The sequence below is a fragment of the Amphibalanus amphitrite genome, unplaced genomic scaffold, assembly GCF_019059575.1.
Source record: "Amphibalanus amphitrite isolate SeventyFive unplaced genomic scaffold, NRLGWU_Aamphi_draft 000336F_arrow, whole genome shotgun sequence".
Classification (NCBI taxonomy): Eukaryota; Metazoa; Arthropoda; class Thecostraca; order Balanomorpha; family Balanidae; genus Amphibalanus; species Amphibalanus amphitrite.
In genome coordinates, this window is record NW_024881831.1 from 609,535 (window position 1) to 627,398 (window position 17,864).

At 52.4% G+C, this 17,864-nt stretch overlaps 2 protein-coding genes across 3 annotated transcripts; one reads left to right on the forward strand and one right to left on the reverse strand.

Annotated features, from left to right (window-relative positions):
- Positions 1-869: 869 nt before the first annotated feature.
- Positions 870-13,846, reverse strand: LOC122388836 (transcription initiation factor IIA subunit 1-like). The gene is made up of 7 exons (XM_043380290.1): positions 13,525-13,846; positions 11,722-11,917; positions 6,477-6,616; positions 5,870-6,065; positions 3,129-3,502; positions 2,115-2,204; positions 870-1,904 (listed from the first exon to the last, which is right to left on the reverse strand). Exons 1-7 carry the CDS (start codon positions 13,558-13,560, stop codon positions 1,797-1,799), a joined length of 1,140 nt encoding a protein of 379 aa, XP_043236225.1. The 5' UTR covers positions 13,561-13,846; the 3' UTR covers positions 870-1,796.
- Positions 13,847-13,938: 92 nt separating this feature from the next.
- On the forward strand, positions 13,939-17,770 carry LOC122388843 (F-box protein SKP2A-like). Of its 2 annotated transcripts, XM_043380302.1 has the most exons (3): positions 14,142-14,189; positions 14,433-14,450; positions 15,476-17,761. In XM_043380302.1, exon 3 carries the CDS (start codon positions 15,503-15,505, stop codon positions 16,973-16,975), a length of 1,473 nt encoding a protein of 490 aa, XP_043236237.1. In that variant the 5' UTR covers positions 14,142-14,189; positions 14,433-14,450; positions 15,476-15,502; the 3' UTR covers positions 16,976-17,761. The 2 variants fall into 2 exon arrangements, with proteins under 2 accessions (XP_043236238.1, XP_043236237.1); XM_043380303.1 differs by lacking the exon at positions 14,433-14,450 and having other exon boundaries at positions 13,939-14,189; positions 15,476-17,770.
- The last annotated feature ends 94 nt before the right edge of the window (positions 17,771-17,864 follow it).

The window sequence follows — 17,864 nt, forward strand, 5'->3', positions numbered from 1 at the left end:
GGCGTTAGTGCACGATTGTGCCACTTTGGCGCACGGAGTCGGCACGGCGGGCCCCGGTGAGAGGCAGAAGTGGGTCGCGTCTTCACGCCGCTCCCGCGTCACCACTGACCCACAGCACGGCACGGGGATAGTTACAAAGCTCGTGACGGTCCAAACTCCATAGACAAGCGGACATACAGATTTACAAGAGTTGGGCGACGAAATACGCAACTTAATTATTAAGTAATGGGCATTATTAGGTAGGCCATACAATTTTCTGTAGTACCGCATTGTCGCTGCAGTCAAAGGTGTTCTGGTTTTTTATGCTATATGCTAAAGAATTTTTGCATGTAATCACCGGTGACAGGACATATTTCTGCTCTATTGGGTTTGGCGGTGAAGTCTATGACGTCATCACAATGAAAATGGCTTAGTTTTGTAGAACATTGAATTCTGATTCCGGCACGACTCTCGCTAGTCCATTTTTTATTATAAATAAACCATTCATTGCGGTACAAAGTCAAAACTAAGCCCGAATCGGTGCCCGCAGCGGCCGTTAGCTCAGTCCCCTATGGTAAACAGGTTAGTTCACATTCCCGCCGCTATGCGAGCGGCGGCGGCGCCACCTGTCCTCATGTCCGCCTTGGACCGTAACGTTGGTGCAGGGCAGGCGCCACGCCGACACCCTTAGCTGGCGAATGATCGATGGCCGGCGGCCGCACCACTGCAGTCACTACTGGGTTCGAGCGTTGAGCATTGACGAGCAAATTTGCCCATAACGGAACGGATCACAAATGTTTCTGCTTGTTACCTGGATTGAGCCTGTCGATTGTACACATGCCGTTTACCTGATACCTCATCCACTCCACACTGAACCAAAACAAGGCGCGTCCTGAATGTCGATTCAGCCCTTGTATTGTTACCATCATGGAACGTCGGATATTACCTTAACGACACGGGACGCTCTGAGATGACTGGACCGGCCCGGCCGCGGCCGCAGAACACGCCGCGACCCTTCCGCACCCGGTCCGAGCGACAATGTCAAACAATCTCCGGCGCCCCGATCGCCGAGACGCGGCAAGGCACAGCAACTCCCATCCACACCGGCACAGCAAACACACACACACAGACAGTCGCGCACACAAACACAACGACGAACACATTCACCGGAACACGCACCAAACAGACAGCCGCTGGGAGCCCGGGGGCCCGGCCAACCACCTCTGCCGTTGGGCCGCTGGGAGCCCGGGGGCCGCCTCTGCTGCTCGCCACCCGCTGGCCTGACGGCCACCTCTGCCGCTCGCCGGACCCCGCTCCGCTCCGATAGTGGCCCACACCGCGCGGCAGCGGCCGTATGGGAAGACGCCACGGGCGGGGACCAGTGGACAGAACCTCCCATTCATAGGCTGCACGTGGCCCGGACGCTCGGTGCCGTTTTCGTTCGAGATCGGCCGCGTACTGTGGCGCGGGGATGTGCCCGTCCGACCCGGCACATACCGACCGGCGACGGGCAGTGCTGTGCGGCCGACCGTACTGTGCAGCGTGACATCACATATTGGGTTAAACAGATTCCGTTGTGCCGTTACAGCTCGGTAGCGCCGGACACAGCCACAGAACGGCGCGACACGATAGTTCGACGGCAGCGCCACCTATAACACATCCATAGACATGTGGCGCCCTCTGTACGGTCGTCCAGCGGACGAGCGCAGCCGTCCCCTCAGACTCGGGCGAGCCGTGCAGCTGTCTAGAGACTCTCGGCGAGGCCCCCCACGGGCCCAGTGACGCCGCACGTCAGTCACGTGCGTCCCGGCGACTTTTCACCACTCGGCGTCTCCGCCAGCCTTCTGGAATATGTAGTCCTTCCCGTCCAGGTTCATAATGCCGTCCTTGAGGTGGAACTTCCATCGGTTTCGGCTGCGTGTGATCTGAACGCAAAAAAAGTACAGGTTAAACGGTGGACCTTACGTTGCCAGGGGTTCAAAGATCGCATGGAGGTTAGGAACAGGGTTCACCGACTCCATATAACGTCAGCCATTGAGAGAGACGCGGCCTAATACCGACATACGCTGATGATCCGGATTGATCCAGCTGACCCCTGGCGGCCGGCTGCGCAGCTCCCGCTCCGCGCCACCTACCTTGTCGTACTGGCAGACCATGACGTTGAACGTCTCCTGAAGGTCGGCCGGCTCGTGGTCGCTGACGTCGTCCTCAGAGTTCAGCGGCTCCTGGCGGGGACACACAGAGCGGGGTCAGCCGAGGCAGTGGTGGTGGTGGTGGTGGGGGGGGGGGGGGGGGGTGGGGGGGGACACAGAGGGCGGTCAGCCGGACAGGCCGAGGGGACACTGAGGGGTCAGCGGGATCAGCGGAGGTTTCAAAACCCCCAACTAAACAGCAATTAGAATACAGCCCTGTTTTAGAGTTGCAATGCAGCCTACAGCCCATAGGCGGAGGAACGGGGAGGGCACCGGGGCACCGTGCCCCCCTTTGATTTTGGCATTTTAACATTAGCCCTATGGGCGTTGCATGAAATGAATGGGACCAAAAGTCGGCAGTGCCCCCCCCCCCCCTTAATTGAAGGTGTTCCGCCGCTACTGCTACAAGTTACAACCATAAATCATAAGCCTAAAAACGTTGATATGTAATCGGAACATCGGTAAGAACATCGCCGACTCCGTTTCTGGACATCTGCCGGGACTCACACATCAACCTGTCTTTCTGAGCCCACACCATCTCTCCAATTGTCCCCTTCAGTGTGCCCACACTCGCAGTCCCATGATTCAGCCCACACCACACTCAGCACTCCTTTCACACCGTGCCCAAACTCAACCTTTCTTGCAGTGGGAGTAGGGGTGCCTCTGTCCACCCGTCTGAGTCCTCTCTCACCTCCCTTCCCTCCCAGCCGTCCCTCTCACCTCCTCCCCTCCCTCTCTCACCCTCCTCCCGTCCCCCCTCACCTCCTCCCGTCCCTCTCACCCTCCTCCCGTCCCTCTCACCCTCCTCCTGGCCCTCTCACTGCTCCTCCCGTCCCCCTTACCTCCTCCCCTCCCTCTCACCCTCCTCCCGTCCCTCTCACATTCCTCCCGTCCCTCTCACCACCTCCCGCCCCTCTCACCTCCTCCCGTCCCCCTCACCTCCTCCCGTCCCCTCACCTCCTCCTGGCCCTCCTGATCCTCCTCGTCCTCGTCATTGCCGATATCGTCGTCGTCGTCGTCGATGTCGTCCTCGACGTCGTCATCCACGTCGTCGTCGCTGTCGGACGTGTCGTCTAGGCCGTCGGTCTGCGGCACACGCAGGCCCAGGCGGCGCGCCAGCCGCCGGTCGGCGCGCCGGCGCTCCTCCGCGCTACGAGACGGAGCGGCGGCGGCGGCGGCGGCGGCGGGGGCGGGGGCGGCACACGCGCCGGCGGGGAGTGTGAAGGAGGCGCCGGCGCGCTCCGCCGCCGGCGGGCTGTCGCCACTGCCGTCCAGCTGACCGGGCAGCCTGTGCTGCGCCGGGGCCACGCCGCCGGCGTACTGGACTCCGCCTGCCGAGACGGACCGCGGTGTCAGCGGCGGTGGCTGACAGGCAGACGTAGGTCGACCGGCGCGCGGCACCGACAACAGACGCGGCGCGCGGCGGAGTGTCGTCCACTTCCAAATAAAGTGCGACGATAGGCCCAGGCACGAGTCAAATCACGCAAAATGTGTACGCTAGCTTTAGATTCATTTGGTTGTAATTAAGAACAGTCTGTCAAGCGGGCGATGTAGAAGGAGAAAGCGACTTGCTACGAGTTTTGACAAAAATCAGTGCACACAAACACACGGTGCGTCACATCACACACGGCACAACACACAAACAGGCAAAAACAAGCGCACACAGGTGGCGGCCGGGGGACAGAGTGCCGTGCCTCGAGCACGTCGATCGGGGGCCAGATGACTGGTTAAAGGAGTGCTGAGCCGTCAGCATCCCCAGCAGACCTACTTCCACTCCCCGAGTCTCTGGCAAAAACCGACACGTCGAAATGACAGTTCTGCGATGGAACGTGACATTCATGTCAGTCTACATGATGCCATCAATCGTTAGAGGGTTAATTGTAAGAGACTGTGAATTGAAGATCGACTAGGCTATAGGTGACTTTGGGATGGCTGTTAATCATCAATTACAATGTTGAGGGAAACTCATAGAATTTGGATACCCATCCCAATAAGGTTCGCTGGTAATGCGTTGAATATAGTGAAGAACCACACCAAAGGATAATATTTTACAGAAAAAATGCACAGCAGAATCAAGTCGCCAGGACGGCCCCAGCTTCAGCCCCTACGGATTTGCCAAAAGTCGCCCGGCTTCAGATGAACTGCGTTGAAATCTGAGAACGACGAATAGCTGGGGAGCGGTGACTATAAATGTATGTCAGATGCAAACCCTACACTTGGTGGGATCCCATCGACAGCATCGCCAGAAACCGGTCACAACCGAAAGGCAGCGCACACCAGCACACGTTCCCCGCCACCAGTATCCCGTCATGCCAGCCAGCATCACTCCCACATACACAGACCAGCCCCGAAAGACCCCGCCCACGCCGCGAGCAGCGCGGCAAGCGGGCGTCCGCACCGGCGAGGGGTCCAAACCAAACTGAACCCAAAGCTCCCCGCTAGCAGGCAGTGTGCGGGTGTGTGCGCGGCCGGGGGAGTTGGTCGCGGTGGGTCCGGTGGTCGCGTGCTCTGTGCGCCACACCCCACACAGTGCGTGCCCAGGTCACCGTCGGCCGTATCAGTACGTGGGGAGCGGCCGTGAGCCAGCGCCATCGCCGACAGGTAACTCGACGGCAGGCTGACATGGAACCGAGGCGGCGGCGGCGGCGGTGGCGGCAGCGGCAGGCCGGCCGGCACGCGCGGCGGCCACGGGTGCAGCGGCGGCGGCGGGCGCCAGGCAGCCGGCACCGGCCGGCGCGGCGGCTCGCGACTGCCCTCTGTCGGCAGCGGCGGGTACTAGTACTGCGCCGACGGCGGACGGCCGTCCCAGGTGGCGCCGGTGTGGCGGCGGGCAGACACAGGCGCAGCCACACGCAGCCAGGGTTACTGCACTAATAGACTGGCAGAAAAGGGCTGACTGGTCCGGCGGGGACCGGAATAAACAGTAGAGCGAAGAGGGGACGATAGACAATATACAGTAGCACTAGGCGACCACAGCTCTCCACATTCTGCGCTTTTTTTGCGGGCAACTGATGGGGGTTCGGGTAGGCAGTTAATCGGTAGGTATAAAGCCGTTTTATGAACATTTCAGAGTTACAAGATGAAAAATCCGTCTTGTTATCTGAATCTATGAATATTACGTCAACCGTGAATCGTGATTGAAGTTTATCTCAGTCATTTTCTAACGCACTACGTTCTTAGGAGCAACAAAAACAATTGAAGTAATCCTGCGCACGGCACTGAAACAGCTTGGAGCGGCAAAAAGGTGGCCGGAAGCAGTCGCTCCGCTGATTATCCACCCCAGATTCACAATTACTCTAATGGTGTATCGGCTATATGAGCGCACAGTCCTACTGAAGAGCTTCCACCAGTGACGGGTAAGTTAGAGAGCGAATGGCCATGCTGGGTACGTTGCGGGCAGGTTAGCTGGCAGTCTCGTGCGAGGCTGGTTAGTTACAGGGCAATCGGGCACAGACCGCGGGCTGTCGGTGCGACCACCGACTCAGCATCGGCCGAACGGATATCACATCGCTGCGCGTCTAGTCTGATAGATTCAGGACGCACCCAATCGTCAAATATCTTCCGCTTACGTTACACAAAATACATGAGAACTAGGACTAGTCGCAACTACCGTTTAACCAGGCTATCCAGCCGACTGGCCGCCCCTCCCTGTGTCGTTATCCCCGCTGCCCGGTCGGCCCGCTGGGCGCTGCACCCACCTCCGGCCGCCGGCGCCACGGTCACCACACGCTGCTGCTGCTGGCTCGACTGGCGCAGCGCTTCGTTCAGCTGCTGCTGCAGCATGCTGCTGGCGATGTCGGGCGGCAGCGCGAACGTGGCCTGCGCCGCCGCCGAACTGAGGATCGTCTGTAGGTGCTGGCCGGCCAGACCCGACTGTACCGCCGACACGGGCACCTGGCGGCGGGGGGGGGGAGCCGTCAGTACAGGAGCAGGACGGGCGGAGCACGGGGCACCGTCAGTACAGGAGCAGGGCGGGCGGGGGAGGGGGCACCGTCAGTACAGGAGCGGAGCCACCATAACGAACAGCTCGATAATGATGTCGGTAGACGGCCATGAAGGTATAGGAGCCAATCGAGACAAATTCAATATCAATCAAAATTAGATCGTATGCATACCATGCAGTAACCTAACATCACGGAGATACCAAGAGGTTAAGCCTCTCCTGAGTCCTGACATTCACTACAGCAATAGACTGTTTCTCGAAACTCTGACACCATCTCCCACCCACGTACAGCACTGGCTGGGGCAAGTGCTACGCTCGCACCGGCTGCGGATTAGCCCCGGTCACAGCAGCCAGACACCCACCTGGACGACGATGGTCTTGTTCTCTCCTCCGGGCTGCTGCGGCGGAATGGTGATCTGGATGGGCACCAGCGACTGAGGCTGAGCGACCGGCTGGGCCGCCGCGCCGGCCGCCGGAGCCGCCGAGCGCGCTGCCGCGCGCACTGCCGGGGAGGGGGGCGGAGTGAGACACGCAGAGTGGAAAGAGATCAGACACAGAGTTCAGACACTGATTAGACTGAGTGGACACACTACCTAGGTGGGTAAGGGGGCTCACCAGGCATATTACAGAGTGGGGAGGGGGTCACAAAAAAAATGCCGGCCGCCGGGGAGGGAGCGGTTTAAGACACACTCAGGATAGAGGGGTAGAGTGTCCGTCAGACGATGTCGGAACGGACGGCCAGGCGGCGTCAGCGGACGGAGAGTGCCGCCGTCGGGACATAAAGAGAGTAGGGGAGTCAAGAGACATTGCCGGGATGTGGAGCAACGGGCAGTGATAACGTCAGAATGGTAAGAGAGGAAATTTCAGAAACAGATGCGGCGGTAATGGTGATGTAGCGACCCCGCCGAAAGGGGAGGGGACGACCTTTGACGTTTTTTTTTTTGTCGAATCCTCAGTCCTGTTAGCGAAAGAGCTGAAATTGTGCATGCATGACCGTTCTTTATTCAAGCTCGATCTTTGGGCACGAATCCAATTTGTGCCGTTACTGTCAAAAGATCGAGAATGAATAAAAAGTCAGGCATGCAAAATTTCAGCTCGCTGTCACCAAGTGCCAGGGAATCTTTAGCAGGGATGTGCAACTGTTATTAGAAAGCCAACATCCGAATCCCAACAATTTGCATTATTTGCTCAGAATTTCATACGGATCCTTTGAGGTCATATCGGTCAAGTGACCTCAAGATCGTAGCTCCAAAAAGAAAATGTTGCGCCAGAAATGATCTTATCAAATCTCAAGCACTTGAAATCGTGACTGCATGCCTTTCATAAAGTATTATTGTGTTCATTTTTTTTTTAGTCGGCCCATGTGCGACGCCGTATGACGACAGCGAGGTAATTTAATGTCGTCGGATTTTTTTTGCCGAGAACTCCACAAGTCCCCATCAAACTGAGTGAGCGATTGGGAAAACATCAAGGAATTTAGGAAGAGCTGCAGGACCAAATAAGCGGCATGACCTACTTGCCGAATTAACCTTGACGCTGAATCTTTCATGGCCTTTCATGACCTGATTGCCGAATTGACCTTGTCGTGAGGTTAACCCGCGCCGGGCCGGTGCTCGGCGGCCGGCGCCAACCGCGCCGGGCCGGGGTGGGGGTGGGGTGCCTGAACACCCCCCCCCCCCTCCCGTCTAACTCGGCTCCTGGGCCACGTAGTGACACGCAGTAAGCAGCAACCGAAAGAGCGTCAGGTCGTCAGAGGTAATCGAAGGTCAAATTTTGTTTATTTCAACAATTTTCGAAAGGGAACCAATAGAGCTACAGCACCGCGGAAAAGCGCATTCGATAGTCTTTCAACGCTCTTTCGCCAACATGTCCTAAGATTTGACCTCAAGTCAACGATTTAGCCTCCAGAGGGCAAAATCTTTCACGAAAAAAATGTTTTTTTTTTGTAATAGCTTTTGACTCAAGAGAACCACGACATTATTTATAGTCACCGTGCACGACATAACTTTTGCCAGCAACATGTTCCACTCGTGAAGACACGTCGAATGAGCTATAAATGGACATTGAAAGGTCATTTTGAAAATTTGACCTCAGGTCAAGGTCATGACCCAACCGGAAAAGGTCATGTTGCATGCCAGTCTATCCGTATCGTCGAGCTGAACACATCTGAGGCGTTTTCATCGCTCTAGCATATCTCTATCAAAAGTTATTGTTAAAAAACTGCTGGGGACCTTTCATGACCTGATATGACCTCAGGGACATAATGAGAGGTCATGTGTGCCATTTTTCGGTTCAGCTTGTCGAGTTTACCTGTTACCGATGTTTGTTACCGATGTTTACCGTTGTTTGGAATGACGTTCGTCCAAAAAGGCGCCTTTCAATTTTCTCCCATTGACTGATAGTGAAAAAGTCGCAAAGGTGACCTGACCTTGGGTCACCGATATCAAAATTCCGAGATTAACATTTTGTATATACTGTTACTGTTATCAATTGCTTAAAGTTTCAAGGCGATCGTTCAGTCGGTGTAGCTATGACGATAATTCTAACTTTTGCTCAGGTGAGGTAACTGGACGTGACCTTGTGACCTGACCTTGACGCTCCACGTCGCTGTTTTTGATATATCTGCGAAAAACCGCAAGGGTGTGTTCATACTTCATATACCCAGCGCGGGTTGAAAACCAAATTAAATTTTCCCTAACGAAAACTACATCATTCGACGCGGCAGGAACTGGCAAACCCGATGCTGCAAGACCGCACCTCTGCGCTCATATTAGCTATTCGAACATTTGCTCCGCCTCGAAAGAAAACAGGTAGGTCTGGCGAAGGTTGGCATGCGACGATGACGATGCGCCACCAGCCAGCCGCCGCGCTGGGGGGGGGGGGGGGGAGGGCAAATAATTGCCCCCCCTTTACTTCTACGAAGATATCGTCGCGCAATGCGAAGAGATAAAGAAGCGAGACTTTGGGCACATATTCCTGAATAGCTAGCCGAGGTTGTGTCCAAATATGGTGTCGATGATCCAATTTAAATTGACGTCAAAGTGAGTAGCGACGTCAGAAGTCTAATCATAGACAGGAGTTTCTCAGTTTCCTCACGATATATCCGACATAAAGGACCGAATATATAGGCCTGAAAAATGGTCAGGAACTAGTTAAAAGGGTACATAGATGTGTCAGGTTGACAGCAGGTGCTGTTTAATTTATTTCCCGTTGCGTTTCATGCTCAGTGACATCAGAAACGCCCCATAGCGGAAAACGACAAAAGTGTATGACGTCACTGTGATGTCATCTAAAGTGCTACAACCACCGAACTTCTTCAAATACCCGCCTAGGTATTCACTTGAAGCTATAACAAGTTTCAATTTCATATCTTATCAGGTTTCGGAGATAGCATACAGAACGTAATGGGAGAGCTTTATGGCCCCCGCCGCTCGTGGGTTAAAATAAAAAGGCAAGCAAGGTTGAGGGAAGAGCAAGGTTCGCGTCTGTCCGTTTTCGATCCGAGGGCACGTCTGGAATGCGCCACAGCTCTCAATGCGGGATGCAAAGCGTCCTGTCTGCTGCATTCGTCTTCTTCTGCGTGAGAGGTGATGTCGATATTTTCAAAACCCAACAACAAGCGCAATTTACTAGGAGCTGCGAGAGAACCAGCATGCTATGGCTGTTTTCCTGTCCGGAGATTGTTCCGTCACTGGAACGGCTTAGCAACACGAGGGTGCTAACAGTCGACAACCACCGATCCAGCCATTCAAATGATATTCGCGGAATGCCGTTTCACAGCCAGGGTGGATTTGTAGCCAACCAAACAGTGGACGGTTAAGGACGCAGCCGGTGCAGCTTATAAACACACCAGCGCGCCGCTAACAACGCAGCACAATACGCACAGCGGGAGGCAATAACGCAGCACTTCTCTATTTTCAGTGCGTCACAAATAACGCAACACTACACAGATGAAAGAGTCTGGCTTATAACACATCCGATGCTAGTTACACGCCAGCGAACCACCAAAAGCGGAATCGCAACTGGTTGCCTTAGCCCTCTCCGTATTGGCACTTTGCCAGCCGCTAGCGTTTGGGGGGGCGGGGGGAGGGGAGACGACCTCCTCCCCCTCGGCCCCTCATCGAGCTAGAGTTTCGCCGAAAAAAAAATGAGCGTGGTACCCGTAACGAGAGGAAGCCGATGATACCCAATTCCAAGGTCATAGGCCATTGGTTAACATTCGAAGTCCGATCAATGACCCAGATGCCGGGAGCATTGGGATCCGCTAGAACTTCTTATGATGGGGTTGTGATTATTTTTCGTGGTCCTGATATAGAATTTCATGTTAGCTTTGATCAAAGATGAAGTAATCATTTATTTGGAGTAGGTCGGGTCGGGTCGGGTCGGGTCAGCCAGTAGGCGTCCCGCTGCCTCTTGGTGGTAAAAGTACCGTAACAAATCGCTAATGCATATTCCAATCAGTTGCATTTCTTGTCGCGCTTTTAGAATATGACATTACCAGGGAGGGTCCCTCCCCCCTCCCCTAAAAGTGCGAGGCATAAAATGCATGTTGGCACATTTGCCTTAGGAAACTAATCCATTGAGCCGAGCTAAACTATTAGCATGTTACGAAAATATCTTTATAAAGGAGGCATCGACCGTAATTGTCTTCCATAATGTTGCAGCTTGATTCGTAATGCCGTTATGAACCAAGCCGGGAGATATAAAAGCTGAACTTCCGGTGACCTGTAGTGCTGACCTTTGCTTTGAACTAAAGATAACCGTAAGAATTCATGATTTTGGCCAAACTATCGAAGTCTCTCACGTCCACTCGTCGCTGGGCAGCCCATGTAGTCGAGCTGAAGTCGCGCGTAAAGACGCCCTACACCCCCCGGCCCCCGATGCTCGCCCCGTTTTCGACTTATTTACCCCGAGATACTTTTCCATTTGAAAGTTGTCGCAGAGTTTATGCACATAACCGTATTACGTTCGGCATTTATGTGTTTTATGAACTTGTTCTCGTTGCATTTACCTCGTTATAGAAATGGCTGTATCGTGTCAGTGTGCTAACGACTAGTTGCATCTCTCCTAGCTCATAAATATCATTACTACGCATTCTTCCATCTTCAGGACGTGGAGCTTAGCGCAGATGTACAGGGAAGAAGCACTCATTGTGTAGTCGTAAGCCGCCACTTTCGATAAATAAACCATGTAATCCATCGTACAGTCTCTCTTGAACATACCGATACACTGTGCGACGGTGCCATCGAGCCGAACGAGGAAGCGCTGCAAAGTCTGAGAGCCACCGAACCAATTGACCTGGGGAATGGATGGGATGCCGGGGAGGAGGGGGAGAGAGAGGGTCGAACCGATTTTAGCCGCCGGTCCGCTTGTATCGGTACGTTACGGTAAGAGACTGTGCCTGAAAATACGATACGTAGGGCAACGAAAGAAGTGACAAACACTCGCTATTAAACCGACATTTTAAATGCGTAACTAAAAAAACACTTAACTAAAATTAACTAACTAAAATTATTCAGCCTGGTTCATTCAGCTGAGTGAGACACGAAAAAACCTGATCACTGCGTACCGTTACCTAACCACTTGCTCCGTAACCCGTCTCCATACCTGCCGACGCGCGCGCCGACTTGCTCTGCTGCGGGGTCGTCTCGGCCTCCTTGAGGTCGACGGCGCGGCTCTGGTTCAGCTTGGTCTCCCAGAGCGTCTTCAGCTCCTGCAGCACCTGTTCGTCGACGCCCTCGTCCAGGAAGAAGCTGCGCACGGCCGCGATGGTATCGTTCACCACCGACTTGTAGACCTGACCCTGCGGACGGCGCGGGTCGACCGGGTCAGAAGTGAGAGCGGATCAGCTGGGGTGGACAGAGGTACAGACGGGAGCGGCTGTGAACAGCTCCACATAAAACTTCATCCCAAACACCCGGGACTCGTCGAATCAACCATTTCAGATCATGATTATTTTTTAGGGTATCTAGCTAGCAAATACCTTTTCAGATAGCTAGCACGCTAGAATGAATGAGTCATACCAGCCATTCATACACCTCACAATCGATGCAAGAAAGAATGTGACATTGGTTCTTGAGATTTTTAGCAACCAGTTAGAAACAATGAGAGTCAAATGTATTGCTAAGTGTGTGTAAACATGTAAACTAAGACTCTGAATATGCATAGAAAACCTGGCTTATTTCACATAAGTATGCTGTTTTTGTGTCAGGGTGGATTTTGGCTTATCAGGTAGAGTTGGTTGCCATCCACTAGTAAATGTCTGCTGCATTGAGGCTTCAAATGTGAGAAAGCATTTTTTACTCAAATACAAACTGTGTGATGAATGCATTCTTTTGCTATCAGACTGTTGTATTTGATGTTGAGATGTCCTGTGATAAGCCCAGCCATTTACATACTGCAAGCATACATAGCTTATCTTCTCACTACATCAGCAAAGCTTCTTGAGCTGCAACTTGAAAAATTCTTCAGGAAAAACAAACCTTATTGCTAAATCAGGATTAATTGCAAAATCAAAGTTAGATTGGCAACCACAGGGAGGGGAAAAAAGAAAAGAAAAGGGTCTATGGTGGTGTAGCTCAAAAGGAACACATCAGAAGAAAAAGGGTCTATGATGAAATTTATCACACCTAGCTAAGGCATGTATGCAAGAGACTACCACAAATAACTATGATCACAAGTAACAACTGAGAGGTAAAACTTATCTTCTCTCCTTATTTTAATCCCACATTCATCCTAACTGCAGCAACCTCAACGCATCACCCCAAACATTCAAATATTAAAAATTAAAGCATAACAGAACAAGAACAGACAATCAAGCAAACCCACCCAGATCATAAACCTTAGAGAAACAAATCAGCTGTCAGGGTGGCGACCACCTTTTGACCACTTATCTCTTCTGAACTTATCCTAACCTTTAATTCTTACATCAAACTAACAGGTTCTTAACCTCTTTTAACTTAAATTTTTGACTACAACCAATAAACAACAGCATCTGTTTTCTTCCCTCAAGATCATGCATAAAAAATGACTCAATATATAAACGAAAAATATTTCCACACTCTTTGAGAAGCAGTGGTACCTATTATCACTGCCCCTCAAATTCATCAACAAGTTTTATTGGAACGCGTAACTATCTACACTCATTAGTGTGAACTCGAGCTTTCCACGCAGCTGAGGTCAGGGGCCATTTTTATCACTCTTTCCTGAATAATAAATATCCTTTATTACCAATAGCTAATTATGATCACAGGTTCAAGAAACACTTTATTTCACTACACCTCATAATAGCCTAGCCATGGCATGCCACGCGCTCGCACCAATGAAAGGGTTTGGACGTCCTTTACATAGCTTAATTTGACATATGGCAAACCATTCACTGAAATAACATATATTACATTATTTTCTTACCACAATAGCATGCGAATGGCAATGCACATGAGACATGATCGCGGGAACAAAATGGCGACGGCCACCCGGAATGTAAATCCCGGAACCCGCACGGAACTCGCCACAAGACGATCACTTATATACGCCGTGGCACAGCCTTCGGGGTACTAGGGCTGAAACTTCCGTATATAATAAGATTGAGCATTGTTGTACAGAATGTACATATAAATAAAATAAATAAAATCTACTGATTAAAAGAAAATGCTAATAAGCTTCCTATTTTTTTAAAACACAGTCATCTTTTATCTTATGTACAAATGTGTTTCCAACAAATTTGTCTGACAGCCTTTGCTCAAACCGTAAGCAGAGTTGCTTACAAAACTAGCGCAGCTGAGGCATAGCCTGTTATATATTCTTTGCATTGAGTCATGTTCTCTCTTCACGGTGAACGACCGGAAGCGTAATATGCTCAGGAAAATGTCGCTTGATCTGTGCAGCTCATTGGCTAATAAGGCGCTGTCATGGCAACTCGGCTTCAAGGCAGCTTCAACAGGTCTAGGTCGTGATCTAGCGAACAGCATTTCTTCTCAAGTAACAACAACCGCGTATGCCCGTACGTTGCCCGTACGTACTGGCCCGTACGTTACAACGGTTACAACACGCACAGGACGCACAGACTCGAAGAGGTATGGGATGGAGCGTTTCAATTTATTGTTTTATTTTTTCTGTTTGCTGTGCAGAATTTGTATTTCTGCAATTGCAATGGGCCATGGGGTGCAATTCTTAATATCACTTAATCGGAATTCGCAACGAAAGTAAAGGCTGCCGGTCCTAAAGTAAATAAATACCCGAATTGCATGTGGCGTACCTAGGTAGGTATTGTTCTGAACCGGTTGTGACGTCCCTTAAAGCCTCTCCCCTCTTTGCAGGGTTAATAGATGGATGTGGTATGGCCAAGTGTATTGTCGAGAAGAAGCGAGTAGCATGCACCTGCAAACGAATCATCCGTCAGGACAAAGTCATGCGCGCGGGCATGCGGGATCAGACGGCAGCGAAATGTGGACTAGCAGCATTAAGCCCTCGGCTAGATATGCAGTATGCAGAGCGCGCGGGAAGACGAGCGTACACAAGCACGGACATAGAGCGCACGGATAGACGGGCACACACACATGCACATATCCATATGCAATGAGTATGCTGACATGCAGGCATGAAGAACACGGAAGAACCATGACACGGTGGTCGTAGAAGGATGGAAAAAGCGGTAATCAAAAGCTCTCAACAATATGGATCATTAGGGCAAACATTTTTGCCTTAGTAGGTCGATGGAACCCAGAGGCCAGGTCAAGGTCTCGTCAAGTTCCTACAGTATCAACTTTGGAGCGCAGCTGGCAGAGAATGGACTGAGATTGTCTGAAATTATCTGAAACATGTACTTAGGCTGCCAAGGCAAGATTTGTTGCATAAAATGTCATGCAAAGGTCAATGTCAAGGTCAAGTCAGGTCACCAAAAGCGAAATATAGAATAGGACAAGTTTGATGCATGTTTATAGGCCATTTTATTCCTAAAACTCAACAGGCACAGTGACATGGAACACATTTGGATGAGTCTCAGCCTCAGGTTGAGGTCAGGTCAAGGTCAGGTCAACTGAGGTGAAACTTTGAAGTTGATTTCCAGGAAGTTGATTGCCAGGAATGTGGTGTGGTGCGTGTTAGGTAAATGTCAAATGACATTACTGTAACACAAAGTGACTTTGCTAGTATCGCTAGTTACCCATGATGTGAATGTTGTTTGGTGGCTGGTGCCTTCATCTAATCCTTCAATTTTATTTTCAAAGTTTTATCGCTGCTCAGCATTTTCTATATTTTCTAATAATTCTTTTCCTTTATGCCCTTTCCTTGCAAAAAAAAAACTTGCAAAGTGAGTAGTACCTAAACTCCAGTCTTGACTGTTTGCTTGGTACTGTTGCAGACTGGATGAACGTGAAAATGAGCAGACATGACAAGTGAAGAATCTCCAAATATACCCTTGGCTCGACTCGACAGCGATATCGCCAAAAGGATGAGACACGTAGACGACCTACCAACAGAAATACTGTTACACATCCTATCGTTTCTCAGCCTACGTCAATTGCTCGCCGTGGAACATGTGTCACGGCGCTGGCGAGACGCCTTCGACACGTGTTTGTCCCGTCTTCGCGACTTTACCATGCACTGGCCCCACGCACTCACCGACCGGTGTCTCGAGCTGCTGCTACCTCGGATGTCCGCCCTCCGCGTCATCGACATCGAAATCTACGAACATGACTCGCTGTACGTACAAATCAACAAGCTCGACCTGCACATCGTGGCCCACCACTGTCCGCTGCTGAGTGAACTCAACCTGAAGGCTTTCCGCGTCTCGGAGCCCACGCTGCAGCGGCTCTGTCTGCGCTGTCCGCGTTTAGAGGTGGTTACCATGAACAACAACTGCAGCGATGAATGCGTCAAGGTGATGGTGCTGAACCAGCGGCGGCTGCGCTCGCTCACCATCTGCAGTCCGGCAGGCAAGTGTGAGTGGCTGGCCACGCTGCCCGCCTCGGTGCAGCGGCTGACACTGCACCACTGGCGCGAGCGAGAGCCGGGCTACATAAAACACGTGGCGCAGTGCCCCAACCTGCGCGAGCTCGATCTGTCGTTCAGCACCATCCAGTTCACGTCGCACCTGAAGCTGGTGCTGACCGGCTGCGTGCAACTGCAGCGGCTGGTGCTGGCAGGAACGTACTGGTACCGCAGCAACTCGCGACTGGCGACGCTCCTGGAGGCGGCGCCGGCCTCGCTGCGCGAGCTCGACATCTCCGACGTGACAAGTGTGACGGCGGAGGACCTGGCCGCCGGTCTGGCCAGCTGCACCCGCCTGGAGCGTCTCTCGGCCGCCGGGCTGGTGCTGCCGCCCGAGGGCTGCCTGCCGGTCACCGGTCTGCCGGCGCTGCGGCACCTGAACCTGCGCCGCGCAGAGGCTCTGACCGACACCACGCTGCGGCGCCTGCCGGCGCTGCTGCCGGGCCTGTACACGCTCAACATCAACTTCTGCCGGCTGGTGAGCGAGGAGGGGCTGCGCTGTGTGCGCGAGCTGCCGCAGCTGCGCGCACTCCACCTGGCCGGCGTGCCGTGCGTCTCGAGCGGCGTGCTCGACTGCCTGGGAGAGCAGCCACTGGCCGAACTCGAGCTGGGCTGCTCGGAGACATTCCCGAAACAGGTGGGCGCCGAGGCGGTGCAGAGCCTGGTTCTGCGCTGCGCCAAGCTGCGCCGACTCACGCTGTACGACCGGCTGAGCCGGGTGCGGGCCGTGGTGCACGCGCTGGCCGGACAGCTAGCTCGGGAGCGGACGGTGACGCTGGTGCTGTACCCGGGCTTTCCGAGTCGGCTGCCGCGGACTGACGGCCCTCTGCGGCTGACCGATACGGCCTCCCTGCGTCCGCCCAGGGTGTGACCCCGGGCCCAGGGGCGCCGGCACCCCAGCTGTGACCGCCCGCCGCGCACGTGATAGCTTTAATACGATTTGCTAGTGCAATTACTGAACGACAGATCAATGAGTGGCTGCTGAAATGGCGACATGCGCATACGTATTGCTTTAATATTTTAAGCATTGTGTCCTGCCGCTGCTGAGAAGCAGTGTGTGATGAACGTAACTACTTGTTATATTTATTAGAGAATCCCAAAGTGATGGGCAGAGGCGATAACTTGCTGTCCTGCAGCGTCGGAATTTTCGTTTTATCTTGAATGATGTTCCATTGTTGAAATGGATTTTGTTTATCGTTATAGCGGGGATGGAATGAAATGTCTATGCTCTTGAAAGTTGAACTGTACCTTTATTCGCCGCTGCACCTATTTCTCTCGCGGCAGCCTTTCAGGGTCTACCCCATCGGCTGTTACATAGTCATTCTTAACGGGTGCCAAGGCGCGTACTCATAGCCAATTATCCGAGAATGAATTTTACGTAGATCTGATGTGCAGATGAAATATACATGGCAGTTGTTTGTAATACTTTCCTCCTTTGTTTTTGCTTGTAACAGTTCAGTTTTAGGTGGTCGATATTATTGCATCGGTGCCCATCGTTTTGAATGGAATAACGATTTAGATATTGTTAATGCTATTGTGCTGTGATCCTGTTACTTTATGCCTTATTGCAGGAAACGATGTCATATGTTTGCTGGTGATGTTTGTTTTCCCCTCATCCCCAGAGCTTATATCAAATACATTTACTATTACTGACAAGACTAAAGAATTGTCTAAATGTGCGTAGAGTCATAGTTGTGAAACATTTCCCAGTAGGATTATGCTTGCTGTGCCTGATTCTGATGAAGACACAGCTTGGACTG

Excerpts from the sequence above, each read along its gene's own strand:
- LOC122388843 (XM_043380303.1), top strand. The coding sequence starts at position 15,503 with ATGACAAGTGAAGAATCTCCAAATATACCCTTGGCTCGACTCGACAGC.
- LOC122388836 (XM_043380290.1), bottom strand. The coding sequence starts at position 13,560 with ATGTCTCATGTGCATTGCCATTCGCATGCTATTGTG. Across the intron at positions 11,918-13,524 it reads GCCATTCGCATGCTATTGTG|GGTCAGGTCTACAAGTCGGT; the intron begins GTAAGAAAATAA and ends CGCCGTCCGCAG. Across the intron at positions 2,205-3,128 it reads ATCAGGAGGGCCAGGAGGAG|GAGCCGCTGAACTCTGAGGA; the intron begins GTGAGGGGACGG and ends TGTCCCCGCCAG.